The 13,391-nt window shown below is 39.8% G+C and overlaps 1 protein-coding gene across 1 annotated transcript; it reads left to right on the top strand.

Annotated features, from left to right (window-relative positions):
- Window positions 1-2,225: 2,225 nt before the first annotated feature.
- anapc5 (anaphase promoting complex subunit 5) lies at window positions 2,226-12,264 on the top strand. Its single transcript, XM_023278857.3, has 17 exons — window positions 2,226-2,725; window positions 2,815-2,894; window positions 5,270-5,379; window positions 5,493-5,736; window positions 5,957-6,023; window positions 6,201-6,302; window positions 6,394-6,584; window positions 6,687-6,768; window positions 6,874-6,966; window positions 8,222-8,403; window positions 8,662-8,797; window positions 8,989-9,063; window positions 10,749-10,870; window positions 10,946-11,053; window positions 11,264-11,411; window positions 11,546-11,708; window positions 11,814-12,264. Exons 1-17 carry the CDS (start codon window positions 2,528-2,530, stop codon window positions 12,032-12,034), a joined length of 2,322 nt encoding a protein of 773 aa, XP_023134625.2. The 5' UTR covers window positions 2,226-2,527; the 3' UTR covers window positions 12,035-12,264.
- The last annotated feature ends 1,127 nt before the right edge of the window (window positions 12,265-13,391 follow it).

Raw genomic sequence — 13,391 nt, 5'->3', positions numbered from 1 at the left:
TGATCCATAGCACCTGGGTTGAATTCCTATTGGATTGCAAAGCTTAACTCTTTAAAGGGCACTCACTGAAATACTTTGAAATTGAAAGTGTAGTGGGGCTTTAGGAATGGTAGAAATAAACGTCTTAACTTCAAGCTTATAACAGCCACAAAACACAATAAAAATGGATTATCACTATATGTGACCTTTAAAAATAGCAAATGCTCTCTTATAATGAGAAAAAAATAACACTTAGTATCACTTCAAATCACTGAATAGCTTACTTATTGATTAAAACTTTAGTTTTTCTTAAGCGATCACATCTTGTCTATGTGTACTTAGATAATAATAAGCAGGATTAGCAGAAATGTACTTCAAGCAACCAGCAACTATTAAACCCAAGGACAGACAGTGAGTGGATGCCACTGAGCGCCTGAAAAGAAATTTTGTAATATAGACGCAGAGACTATGATAACTACGGACGGTCGCTAGGTTGCAATAACACGTTAGTACACACATGATGGTCATCAACTCCAGCCCTGCACAGCACTCAGCTGCCTGAACCAAGGCAAACACAACACCATATAATCACTTCTAGTCTGCACTTTAAAATAAAGGTGTTCTCATTGTAACCACGGGAGTAGTGCGCTCAACTCAAACTCCTCTTTTCAGACTGTGTCCCACAATGTTGGTTTTTCAAAGCACAAAATTGTCCCTTTAGAACCCTTACTTTCTATTATTTGTTACCCTTGTCCCAGTCTTGCTTGAAATGTGCAAAAAAAAAAAAACTTGACTGGAAAAAAAAAACATTAACATTATCCCTACAGCAGCATTGCAGGCTGAAATGGGAGAAACTCTGGTGGGATGATGTGGTTACAGATATCAATTAACTACTGGGTTAATTTGCAAGGTCACAGTCAAGATCAATCAGCACAGGGCACTTGAAAACCCTGTTGGGAGGAGAGGAGGGAGAAAAAAAAAGCTCTGGGTGGATGGTGATGCAGACAGTAACAGAACATCAAGTGGATCCATTAGCAGAAGTCCAACAGTGTCATTAGCATGAGTACAAGCATGGATAGTTCCTGACGCCACAGCAGACTTTACATGATTAGAAAAGATAAACAAGAATAAGAAGTTTATTTCTAACTTACATACCACAGTCCAGGTCTACACAGACACATCTAAGTGTTGAGGAGATTAAATAGGTGTAGAATTTATTGCTCCAGAGTTTAATCTTAAAGTAGGAAAACGTATCAGTAAGGAACTATTAGTCTACACAGGAGAGATGCTTGCAATATTGTCAGCACAGCAGTGGACAGAAACACTGAAAACAATCATTTGTTTGGGCTGAAGCTCATCACTGGTCAATTTACGGACAACTTGGTAAAAAAATACAACAAACATTTCACAGAATTTAAATGATGTTAGTCACAATCCCATTTTTCGGGCACTGAAGTGAAAGGCATATAAGACTGTAAAGGAAGCCACAAAAAGCATTCGCATTGATTTGGAAGTTTGCCTCAGCAGGACAGAAACAAAGAGCATCATTAGGCAGAGGCTGGAGAAAAAGTGGCAAAAGCAAAGGACGATGGTTTTACTTAGTTCAAAGGAAAGTGAGAGAAACGAGGTGTGCAAGACAGAGCAGGAGGGAGGAGATAATAATATTAAGACTGAGATTTGGACACACTGGATTAAACAGAACATTATTCAAGGCAGGCAGATATGACTGCTGGAGGGAGGAAGAGAGCAGAGTATGTTATGATACAGAATAGAATAGAATAGAATAGAATAGAATAGAATAGAATAGAATAGAATAGAATAGAATAGAATAGAATAGAATAGAATAGAATAGAATAGAATAGAATAGAATAGAATAGAATAGAATAGAATAGAATAGAATAGAATAGAATAGAATAGAATAGAATAGAATAGAATAGAATAGAATAGAGTTTTATTGCCATTTGTGCAGGTGCATTATGGTATAGGTACACTGAAATTCTTTGTGGGTTTCTTGACACAAGCTGATGCAAAACCTCAGAAAGATGAAAGTAACATTTGACATTATAGACACTGTACCAAACAACTCAATAAATGAGTGCAATCAAATTATATTTCAGTTTCTTGGACTCACTGATGTGTAGATAATGAGTTATTTACCAAACGGTGTAAATACCAGCCAGTGTAATTCACACTCCTACCGCATGGGGGCGGTAATGCAGCCAGTAGATGTTTGACGTACTTTTAATGTGACAGAAGGAGGGCGGTTTGAAAGCAAAGAGGCAGTTTGAGTCAACATGTGTGAAATAAGAAAACAAAATACCTGATAAGACCGAAGTTTCTGCTCGCTGTCAGTAAGATGCCTCAAGTGCAAATTATCTGAAGCTAAATGTAGACGTGTCGTTGCCTCGTTAAAGCGTAGCTAATGCTAGATGAACTTGTTTAGCTCGTTAGCTAGCCGCTGCTGCTGCTACTGTTAGACCATATTCAACTTCAATCTCCGTTAAATGTTGATTCACTGCACCACGACGTCAGGATAAAACCTCCGAAGATGGCGAGTGTCCATGAAAGTTTGTATTTCAACCCTATGATGACGAACGGAGTGGTCCACGCCAACGTGTTCGGTATCAAAGACTGGGTGACTCCGTATAAGATCTCGGTGCTGGCGCTGCTGTATGAGATGACCGCGTCCAAGATCACTCTGCCAGAGAGAAGGAGACTCAACAAGCTCATCCTGCCCCTGCAGCAGGTCGGTGTTGTCAGTGTACTTATTGTGTAGCTACCTTGTGGAAGCAGGTGTTGAAGCCTCGTTCACCCAGTTTCATGGTGCTTCTCCAGGGTCCAGACCTGACTCTCGGCCAGTTCCTCCAGACTGTGGAGGAGTGTTGTTCTCAGACTGCATATGCTGTCAAACTCAGGTATGCCGCTTCTGTTTTTAAAACACTGACTGTGCTTAACTGATCAGTAGCATGCAGTAGTTGTCATCAATATTCTACCAAGCCTATCTACCCGATAAGATAGTAACTTCTTTTAAATCACTTTTATGTGTTACTGCTTTTATGTGAAGTTTAATTAGTTTTGATGTTTTATTCTGTATTGTGTCCCGTTTGTTTTATATATTCAGTCTTGTTTTATTAAAATTTTAGCTGCCCAGTTCTTTGGTGTGATTTTATTTCTCAAATTTTGCTTTTTTTTATTCTCTAATATTTCATTTCTAACTTTAAACCTTCAATCTCTTTTCAAGAGATTGAATCTTCAATCTTTAATTTTTTAACTGCCTTGTTCCTTTGCTTGATATACATCCTAATCTAGCTAATTATTTATTTAACTTATTATCATTTTTACTATTTGTTTTGACTGCTCTGCCTTGTCTCCTTGTGTCTTGCTTGATTGTCTGTGTTTGCATGTTGTGACTATCAAAGCACTTTGTGAACGCTGTTCTTAAGGGTGCTATATAAATAAAGTTATTATTATTATTATTATAAAACTACTGGTGCTTTCAGGGTCTCCATAAGTTCAGGAAATTGTGTTATATGTAGCCTTTGACAATTAAACAATCACATATATATAGACAAGGAATGAACGACATTCAAGAAATAAAATCATATTGTGATTATATTAACAGATCAATGGTGAAATTGGAGTTTCTTGTCCACTAAAATAAATATAAAAATGTCAGGTTTTTGTTGCTCATTCCACGAAACAAACATGTTCCCTTATGTCTGGATAATATGATTTATAAGAATCAGCATCTCTGTAGCACCACATTTGTAGAAGTGAGTTGTGACACATTCCACCTTTATCAGAATAGCTGGTGATATGAATATGGTATTTAGCCATATTACCATTTGGATGAATTGTTCAGTCCTAGTACACACATAATCACGTAGAAGCCAAACAGTATGTAGTAATAATAATAATAATAATAATAATAATAATAATAATAATAACAATAGTCTTTATTTATATAATACTTAAAAGTACCAAGCTAACCAAAGTGCTTGACAAAAAAATGTGGTAGACAAACAATAAATAAACAAATTTAAAGTAGTTGCAAAGGTATACAAAAGAAGCGACATGAGAGGAAGTAAAATAAGCTAAAATAATTAACCTAATCAATATACAGCTACAGCATTTAAGAGAATTACTTTATATCAAATATCTTTGAAATGGCTTAAAAGGCCTTTCAGGTCAATAATTTAACCCCCCAAAACTTGTCATTGTGTATCAAAGTCACATATTTCAAATTTTTTTCCGTGACAATAGTCACATGCCCTAAAATAGTTTAAATGTCACTCTTTTTAACTATTTTAATTAGTTTTGTTAATTGTTTACCAAACAATTATGTTTTGTCGTGTAAAGCATTTTGTAAACTTTCGTGTATATATATATATATATATATATATATATATATATATATATATATATATATATATATATATATATATATATATATATATATATATAAAAGTGAAATTGGTGTTATTATTATTGTCATTATCAGTGATCAGAGAGGGACTTTAACTATTAAAGTTATTCTGAGCCTAGATTGTAGAATGGCCAGCAGAGCCTTCAATAAGGACGGCTGGTCACATATGGTGGATTTAGGTGGATCTGGAGTAGTCCTTAAAAGTCGTCAGTAATATTTTAAAATCAAGTCTGAGATTAGGAGCAGTGTGCTCTCTTTTGCTGTCTTTGGTCGGGACTCTGGCTGCAACAGTGTATGTAGACAATATTATTTATTTTTAAATGTTAGGTAGAACATTATGACCACCTGCCTAATATTGTGTTGGTCTCCTTTATGCTGCTAAAACTCCTCTGACCCAGTGGGACATGAACACAGGACCTCTGGGGATGTTCTGTGGCAGTGAATTCTGTGGGTCCTGTGGGTTGCAGGGTGGGACCTACCTAGATCTGGCTTATCCTGGCACATCCCACAGATGCTCAAGAAGATTTGGATCTGGGGAGTGTGAAACCCAGGTGAACACCTTAGCTGTATTGTGTTCCCCGGGACACACCTGAGCAGTTTTTGCTGTGTGTCAGGGTGCATTGTCCTGCTGAGGGTGGCAACTGGCATCAAGGAGTGCTGTTGCCATGGGGGGTTTCTTGACCTGCAGTGTTTAGATGGGTGGTACATGTCAAACATCCACATGAATGTCGGGACTCAAGGTTTCCCAGCAGAACATTGCATTATAACAAGTTGATTGATGTTATTCACTTCGCCTGTCAGTGGTCATAATGTTGTGGTTGATCGGTGTATGTAGTTGATGAAGCTGTTGTATTTTCTTCAAAGGCTGCATGAAATGGCAGATGGAGAGCTGAAAGACATGGAGTACTTCTTCTCCACTCTTCCCACTCCATTCACTGCTTTTGATTCGGAGGCTTATAAAACCAGTGTTGTGGGTGAGTAGTTCACATCACATGATGCTCCTGAAGTCTGACTGGAAGTCCCTGAAATGTCCGTATTATACTTATTAAGAAGCTTCGCATTGAGCTGTATTTCACGTCCTTTATAGGTCTGTTTATGAGACACATGCTTCTGGCCTACAACAAGCTGTCTTTCAGTCAAGTGTACAAGCTGTACAGGTCCCTGCAGCACTACTATCACAGTCACTACGCCAAGCCCACGGATGGGCAGGTGGGTTTGCCGGCACTGGCTGCAGATGACTCAGACATGGACCTCACCAGCACCGAAGATACTGTAGGGGACAGAGTGGACAAAGAGGAGATGGACACACCACTGCATGAGTCAGAGCTTCGGTTAGTGCTGCTGTTCCTGGATGAAAGTATTAACTAATTTGGTGTAACATTTTGGACTCTCAAGGGACCTATTATTTTGTGTAATGTAGCCACCATGTCTACTGCTAAAGTCTAAGCCATAAATCCCTACATTTTAGTAATCTGGAGGGACTTTTATGCAGGCAGGACAATTGTTAACAGCTTATTCTCATGTGCCTCCTGTATTTCGCTTTTGTTGTAGAAGTGAAAATACTCCAAGCAGAGGTCCCCTGTCACAGAAACAAGCAGAATACTTTCTTGCCCGACAGGTAAGTGTTGATATCGAGGCTGAAATTAACTGAAGTCTTCAGTACAGTTATGTTCAAACCAGCAGATTTCATGCCATTAATAAAAAATTAGCCATCTACTTCCTGTGTGAAACCTAGATATACTGCTGTGCCCCACACCTAAGGGCTCTTACGGTTTTTGAAAACATCCCTCTGCAGGCTTATCTTCTGAAGAACGATGAGAACAAAGCCCTGAAGCCCGCTGCACTGCAGGAAGAGCTCAACAACATGCTGAAGTTTAACCCAGATTTCGCTGAAGCGGTATCCAACTTTCCTAGTGAAATTATTAAGACTACAGTGGGGGTTTCACCTTCATCATGTTAGTGTCTTTTTTTTTAATCTCTCTTCTCAGCATTACCTGAACTACTTGAACAGCATGAGAGTCCAGGACATCTTCCTGTCCGCTCACAGTCTCTTACATTATTTTGACCGTCTCATCCTGTCTGGTAATGAGGGAAAGAGCAACGGGGACGAGGGCTACGGACGAAGTCTCCGTTACGCTGCTCTTAACTTGGCAAGCCTGCACTGTCGCTTCGGCCACTAGTGAGTACAAGAATTGGCCGATTCTGAATAGATGGGGGATGTTCTTCAGAAAAGAATAAATGCATTTCCTAAACAGATGTTCTAACTTGTCCTTCCTTTCAGTCGCCAAGCTGATCTGGCTCTACAGGAGGCTATCCGGATCGCCCAGGAGTCCAATGATCATGTGTGCTTGCAGCACTGCCTGGTAAAACAAAGAATTTCCAGTTCTTATTTTCCACTTTTCATCAGTCCCTCACTGATGCCAAAAATTGTTAAAGATGTCTCATGTAACAAGAGTCTCCTCCATCAGAGTTGGCTTTACACACTGGAACAGATGAAGGGATCTGACAGCACAGTGTTAACTGAGGATTCAGTGAAAATGGCCGCCCATTTCTGCCTGCCAGTAAGTACAACTTGAGGTCTTAAGATATAATAATATATTAAAATAGAATTAGCTGTTCATTACGTGTTTTAATTGCTTTGGCTATGCACAAAATCAAAATACGTGTACCAAATTAAGGAGACGCAAGAGCGGGATAACATTAATGTGATCATCATGGAATTTTAATTAGGGTCCGAGCACCACGAAGTGGTGCGAGGAACCTATTGAAACCCTAGGAATTATTAGATAAACATGTTAGCTGTCAGCAGGAGTGGTAAACAGTGTATCATACAGCTTTAGTTACCTGTAAGATGAAGATTCTACACAATAGAAAACACGCCTTTAAAATACAACACATAGCTACATGTAGTTAAACCAGTGGATTCCAAACTTTATGCCGTCTGACATCTCACAAAAATCTGAATGTAGTCGGATTTACATTTAAGATGTCTGATTTGTTGACAGCTCCACTAAATGATGACTTTCCCCTTAACTTTCTCACATAGTTTAATTTCAATAAACATTCAAATGATTTGAAATCTCAGCAAAAATCTCCCTGAATCTGTATATAAACTAGTTGATGAAACCAGCTCCACCTGCAGCAGCTGCAACAGTAACATGTTGCTGACAGACTGATGCTTTACTAATAATAATCTCACAATGTCATATACAGGGTGTCCCTAAAATGTTCAAGAAATAAAATGAAATTCATCTGCTATCTTTCGATACGTCCATCTTTCACGTCCACTGAGTACCAGTTCAACACTTTCTTCTTTCGGCAAAGCCCTTTTAATCTATGCAGGCAAAAAAAATTATAGTTAATGAGATTTCCTATGTGTCTAGACTTTAGGGACACACTGTATGATAATATTTCAGACAAAAGTTAATTGGAATAATTAATACTCTTACTGCATTTTTCTGCTCCTGCTTGTATACTTGTTACTCATGTTTAATTTTTCATGCAGGATTTTTACTTGTAGAGGAGTATTTTTACTATACTGTATTTAACTTATTTTTTACTTAAGTAAACAATCTAAATACAAAACAAATATCTAATACCTCTTCCACTCTCTTTGTAAATTACTTTTCTTTAAGTCATCATTTCTTCATAAAAGAACACAGAAGAATGCATAGAAAACCACATTGATAGACAACTTGTCACACATTCATGAAAACACAACAGAATATTTCATGTATCAGTCATGTTGCTTCATGTAACCTGGTCTTTGTATATTAATCTGTGATGCGTGTTGTCCACCACACTGTTCTCCTGTAGTACTTGGCATCGCTGGGCATTCAGTCTTTGGTCCAGCAGGGGGCGACACAGGGCAAGACAGCACACAAACTGATGGATGCTCTGAAGGACACCGACATCCTGCACTGGAAGCACAGTCTGTCAGAGCTGATTGAGATCAGCCTGGCTCAGACTACGTCCATATGGAGGATGTACGGGAAGAGGTCAGGCTTTTCACCTTCCCACCCCGGCACACACTTGTCACTCTTGTTCACTGTTGACTGCATACTAGCACACAAGCTTCTCCCTGTTCACATTCAATCAGATCTGTGAAACGTCTCACATGTCTAGTCTTTCCATGCACGGATTCAGTTTTTGGACAGCAGAACATCTTCTGCATGAGTGCAACTCCTCAAGAGCATCACAGAAAACTGCTTGTTTTTTCTGAAAGTCATTAATGTGGCCTCCTGTGTCTTGCGCAGCACCATGGCTCTGCAGCAGGGCCAGCTGCTTCTCAACATAAGCAGTCTGGAGCCAGTCAACTTCGGGGTCCAGCAGAACAACACCGAGGCCTTCGCTGTGGCTCTCTGCCACCTGGCTGAGCTCCATGCTGAGCAGGTAACACATTTGATTTGATCTCGTCTGCCTGTTTTCTGCCCCGCTGTTGCATATCTATTAGCCAGTCACTAGGAGGTTTTATTACCTTCCCAGCATTGCATGAAGGTAATAAACATTGATCAGCTCTGTGTTCCAGCTCCTGGGTGCAAATGTTTGCCTCATTGTCTCATGTACCTTTGCTTTTGTTGCAGGGCCTGTATAGTGCCGTCTCAGAGATTATCCAGCATCTGAAAGAACAGTTTCCTCCTCACACGCAGCATGCCAAGGTACGTTCACTGAACCATAACGTGTTGGTCAGTGCTGCCCTTCTGTACCAAGGCAGAGAGCAGCAAAGGGTGGTGTTAAGGAACGCATGTTTTAGGTTTTCAGGCAGGGAAACTAAGTAGAACTATTTGGAATGCCTTAGTAGAATTTTTAACCCAAATAATGCATAATAAGTAAAATACAAAGATACTGCTTTCTGCTTTTGGTTTCTAAACAGATAAAGGGGAAATATGTCTTCTTTTCTGCTTCCTCATCCAATTAAAGTACTTTGATTTTATTTAATAGTTTATAGGACTTAAATATATTTAGTTTTGCTAAATTATTAAAATTCATATTCAAATTAACAAAATGAATAAATTTATACATTTAGTGCATTTAAATAAAAGATATAAAGGTAGATAAACCACACCAAATCACATGGATTCCACATGAGCACAAAGCTGAGATGACGGCTTGCTGATGCTCAGCTAAGCTAACATAGTTAGCAGAGGTTTAACAGCAGGATTTTTTTTCAATGATAAATGGTTTTATCTAATACCTTGTTTACTTAAGTCAAATAAGAAATTAATATACTAAGAGTGCCACTTTTGTAATAAATATGTTTCTGTTACAAATAATAGCTATAGAAATACACAGGTTTTTAGCTTTAACCAGGTCTAGCTGTGGCTAACACACCAGCTGTCTTTTGCTTGATATATTTATCCTCCTTTAGCAAACAGTTAGCATTCTCTCTGTGACAGAACCTCTAAATTACCACCACAGGGAGCAGTTACTGTAGTTCAATTTGCTTTTTAACTTTGTTTTGCTTTCTTAGTAGCTTTACATGCTGTTTCCACACATTTTTAATTTTATTATTAATTTCAATATGGTCGAACAATCCTCAAAAAGTTACATTCCAGTTTTTATTCTACTTTGAGCAAATATGTTGTCATTTGATTTTGGTTTTGCCGCCCAGAGCAGAACTGCTTTTTCTTGTATAGAGTCTTGTAGTGTCAGTCTGAAAGCGGTTGTCATTTTCATAACTGAAGCAAAAACAAACCTTTTAATAAAACGTCATCAAATGAATGTCATGTAAGTACAAAAGCACAGCATCTAAAACACAACAGAGTGAAAAGTAATGGTACTTAGTTGTTTAAATAGTTTTTATTAAACAGAACCGTAGCGGTGCAGATACCATCTTCTCCCCAATGGAGCTGAAGTCAGCGCCTTCGTCTATCTGCTGTGAGAGTCTCACCTGGTGCTGCTGAAACTTACTACTTGCTTGACATTTTCCCTTTGAAACAAGGAGGAAAAAAATGTTTGCCACAGTCTCTAACACCTGATCTACACAATAAACATCCACTGCAAAAAACGAGGCGCAGCTGTGTTTATATAAAATCCTCTGAATTCACCTATCAACTGGAAAATGTGCAAGAATCCCTTATGCTGTCTTGTGCACGTAGGCTGTGTCTGTGCATGAACATAAATGCCTTCTGTTGTGTGTTGGCTGGAAAGGTGGTGTGTCGATTGATGTGAGCTACTTTGTGTTTAAAGAGCCAGAATTTGACAGAGAATGTATTGGATTTGACTGGCTTACTACCACTTTTAAATGCTTTGTTCTGTAATGTTTAAATCATCCAAGTGTAACAGGAGCAGATGTACATGATGATGTTAATGATCACTGGGTTTTTTGTTTTCTTAAATTCAGCTCTGGATGCTGTGTGATCTAAAAATCCAGTTTGAGAGACATATGAACGAAGGGAAATACCACTTAGCAGAGCCGCTAGTCACAGCTATCTCTGCCTTAAACAAAACAGAGGGTCTTTACAGGTAAGTCTTCCCAACAGCGCCTGCTTTATACATGTGTAATTTGTGCTGCACAAGTGACACTGTGTTTGCTGACAGGAAAGCCCAAGTTCTGAAGGCTCTCAACCGCAGCACTGAGGCATACAGGATCTTACAGCAGCTGCAGGTTCACTGTGAGAAGACTAAATGTACTGAGATGGTGATCAGGTAGTATATCTCTGCTTCTCTATGAATATTTTCAGATACCGTTAAGGTGTTAAGTTCACATTATGCGTCATCCTTGCGAGTCCAAACTGTTGTATAATAAGATCTAGAGACACCAACATGAATATTCTTGGCCTGCGTGCTTTTTCAGGGATCAGACTAAGCTGCGTTTTAACTCTTGTCTACATCGCTGCCCTTTCATGTCTCATACAGAGTGATGCTGTCCACTGCTGAGCTGCACTGGGAGTCGTCTGGCTTCTCCACAGCTCTTCCTCTCCTCCTGCAGGCCTTGGCTCTGGCTAGACAGCACCACCTACAGTCCCTGGCCTCAGAAGCCATCCTTCATTTGGCCTTCACTCAGGTCAGCCAAGACAGGAAAACAGACTTCACTCCAACACTCTTACACTTCCCATCCATGCAAATCACCTCTACTTTTATTTTGCAGTAAAGCTGGTTTCTGTTTCTTGTTGACTTTTATCGCTCCACTTTTTCCAGCTGATGTTGGGAGTTCCTGAGCAGGCTCTGACTGTTCTGCACGAAGCCATCGAGCCTGTCCTGGCTCACGGAGCAGTCATGGACAAAGGCCGCACCATGCTGCTGGCAGCTCGCTGTCAGATGGCAGTGGCTGGGTTCAGGCCAAACAGACAAGGGCAAGCAGGTAACAGCTTCACCTCCGCCCCCGCTCCGAATACAGATTGCTTCTCTTAGTGTCGTGCTTTTATTCGCTTACATTTTCATACTGCTGTTTATTGTGTCCTGGCAGATTTACGGTTGGCAGTTTTGGCCGTTGACACCCTTAATGAGGCCGCAGCCTATTTCTCCAAGCTGAACTGTAAGGAGCGGCTGCGGGACGTCCACTACCTGCAGGCTCAGCTCCACCACGCTTTGGGACAAACCTTGCAGCGCAACAAAAGTGCCATGCTCTTCCGGCTGCTGGACCAGGAGCTGCAGTCACCAGCACCGCCAGTCTCCATGCAACTCTGACTGCTCCCTCTTCTCAAAAGGACACACGTCTTCAAAAAGCTGAGTTAATGCGCTGCCCCCTCACCACTAGATGATGGTCAGACTCTGTCCTGCTTCTCTCAGCACTAAGACATTTCATTTAGAAGCATTTTGAACTAGAGGTAAGTCTTGACCTCTTTGCACACAGCACCAGGATTATAATTAAACAGAACAATGTGCGCAGTCATAAATAAAGATGAGTTTCCAGCAGATCAAGACTGTATCAGTTGTTTGTCAAGTACAGATTGGAATGATGGCCCCAAATATATTTTGTGGTTTAGTAGCCTCAGCCATAACAACAGCCCAGGTGCGTGTAACAGACATGCCAGGCGGCGGTGTGGGTAAAAATGTCAAAAGTTTATCAGGAGCTGTCAAGGCCGCGCCAATTTACCCGCCGCCGTTTGATGAATGAGGGTAATATCACGGTTAGCTACAAGATGAATGTGTTTCAGTGGCTTGGATGATTCATATTTTCCCAAAGAATACTGATGAAGCTGGAATCCAGAGGAAGAAATCGTGATCACATTAGCACCGTGATGACAACACAGATCCTGAATCTGTATTTCACTTACATCTGACACAATTTGTGAGAACTACTTTAGCTGATAACATTACATTTATGCGTTCAGCCTGAACGGTAATCCATTACTTACTGCACTTCTTTCAAGAAGATGAATGGCTTGTTTCATCTTGTTCAGTTTTCAGTTATGCTGACTTAAATAACTCTGATTGGAAATACCTGTAGTGGGAAAATATCTACGTTACAACCCCCTGAAGTCACAGTTATACTTCCAGTTTCTACTTGTCTATTTATCTCAATAGTTTAGTCTGTTATTATTTTGTTTGCCTTTTTGCGCCAGTCAGATTTGGCCTGTTGGAGCCTGTCAACAGGAAATTTCTCCCTCATTACGATCTATCCGGTGAAAGTTAGATTCTTTAGTGGGTAAACAGATAGATTACAGAGATTTCTCGTAAAAGTAGCCTTGTTTTCTCTGTAAACATGGCACAGGGTCATGTGATACACTTTGCTCTCACAAGTGAGGTCTTTACATTTGCTTTTCATGATGTGGTTTCAGGCATGGGGCCATATAATACCTGTATTTATATGTTTAGCTTAGCATGATTACAACTAAGTGTGGAGGATGTGGACTAATTCACAGGAGTAAAAGGAGTGTGTTTGTGTGTGTGATTTCACCATGTGGTGTTTGGTTTGTGCTTTAGCCCGACTCTTACAGCTGCACGTCTGATTTCCTGCAGAGGGACTCAGTTCACTTACTGTTAACCACTATGTTAGCCAGAGCCATTTACATCAGAAAAGCTTTCTCTCTGAATTTGTCAC

Source organism: Amphiprion ocellaris, chromosome 6, assembly GCF_022539595.1.
Source record: "Amphiprion ocellaris isolate individual 3 ecotype Okinawa chromosome 6, ASM2253959v1, whole genome shotgun sequence".
Lineage (NCBI taxonomy): Eukaryota > Metazoa > Chordata > Actinopteri > Pomacentridae > Amphiprion > Amphiprion ocellaris.
Note: the sequence above shows the minus strand (reverse complement) of the source record. Positions and strands in the feature narration are given on the sequence as shown.

What these genes read in the sequence shown, in the direction of transcription:
- anapc5 (XM_023278857.3), top strand. Translation starts at nt 2,528, where the DNA reads ATGGCGAGTGTCCATGAAAGTTTGTATTTCAACCCTATGATGACGAAC. An exon ending in CTCACACGCAGCATGCCAAG is followed by an intron (nt 9,064 to 10,748) that starts GTACGTTCACTG and finishes TCTTAAATTCAG; the next exon opens with CTCTGGATGCTGTGTGATCT. An exon ending in AAAACAGAGGGTCTTTACAG is followed by an intron (nt 10,871 to 10,945) that starts GTAAGTCTTCCC and finishes GTTTGCTGACAG; the next exon opens with GAAAGCCCAAGTTCTGAAGG.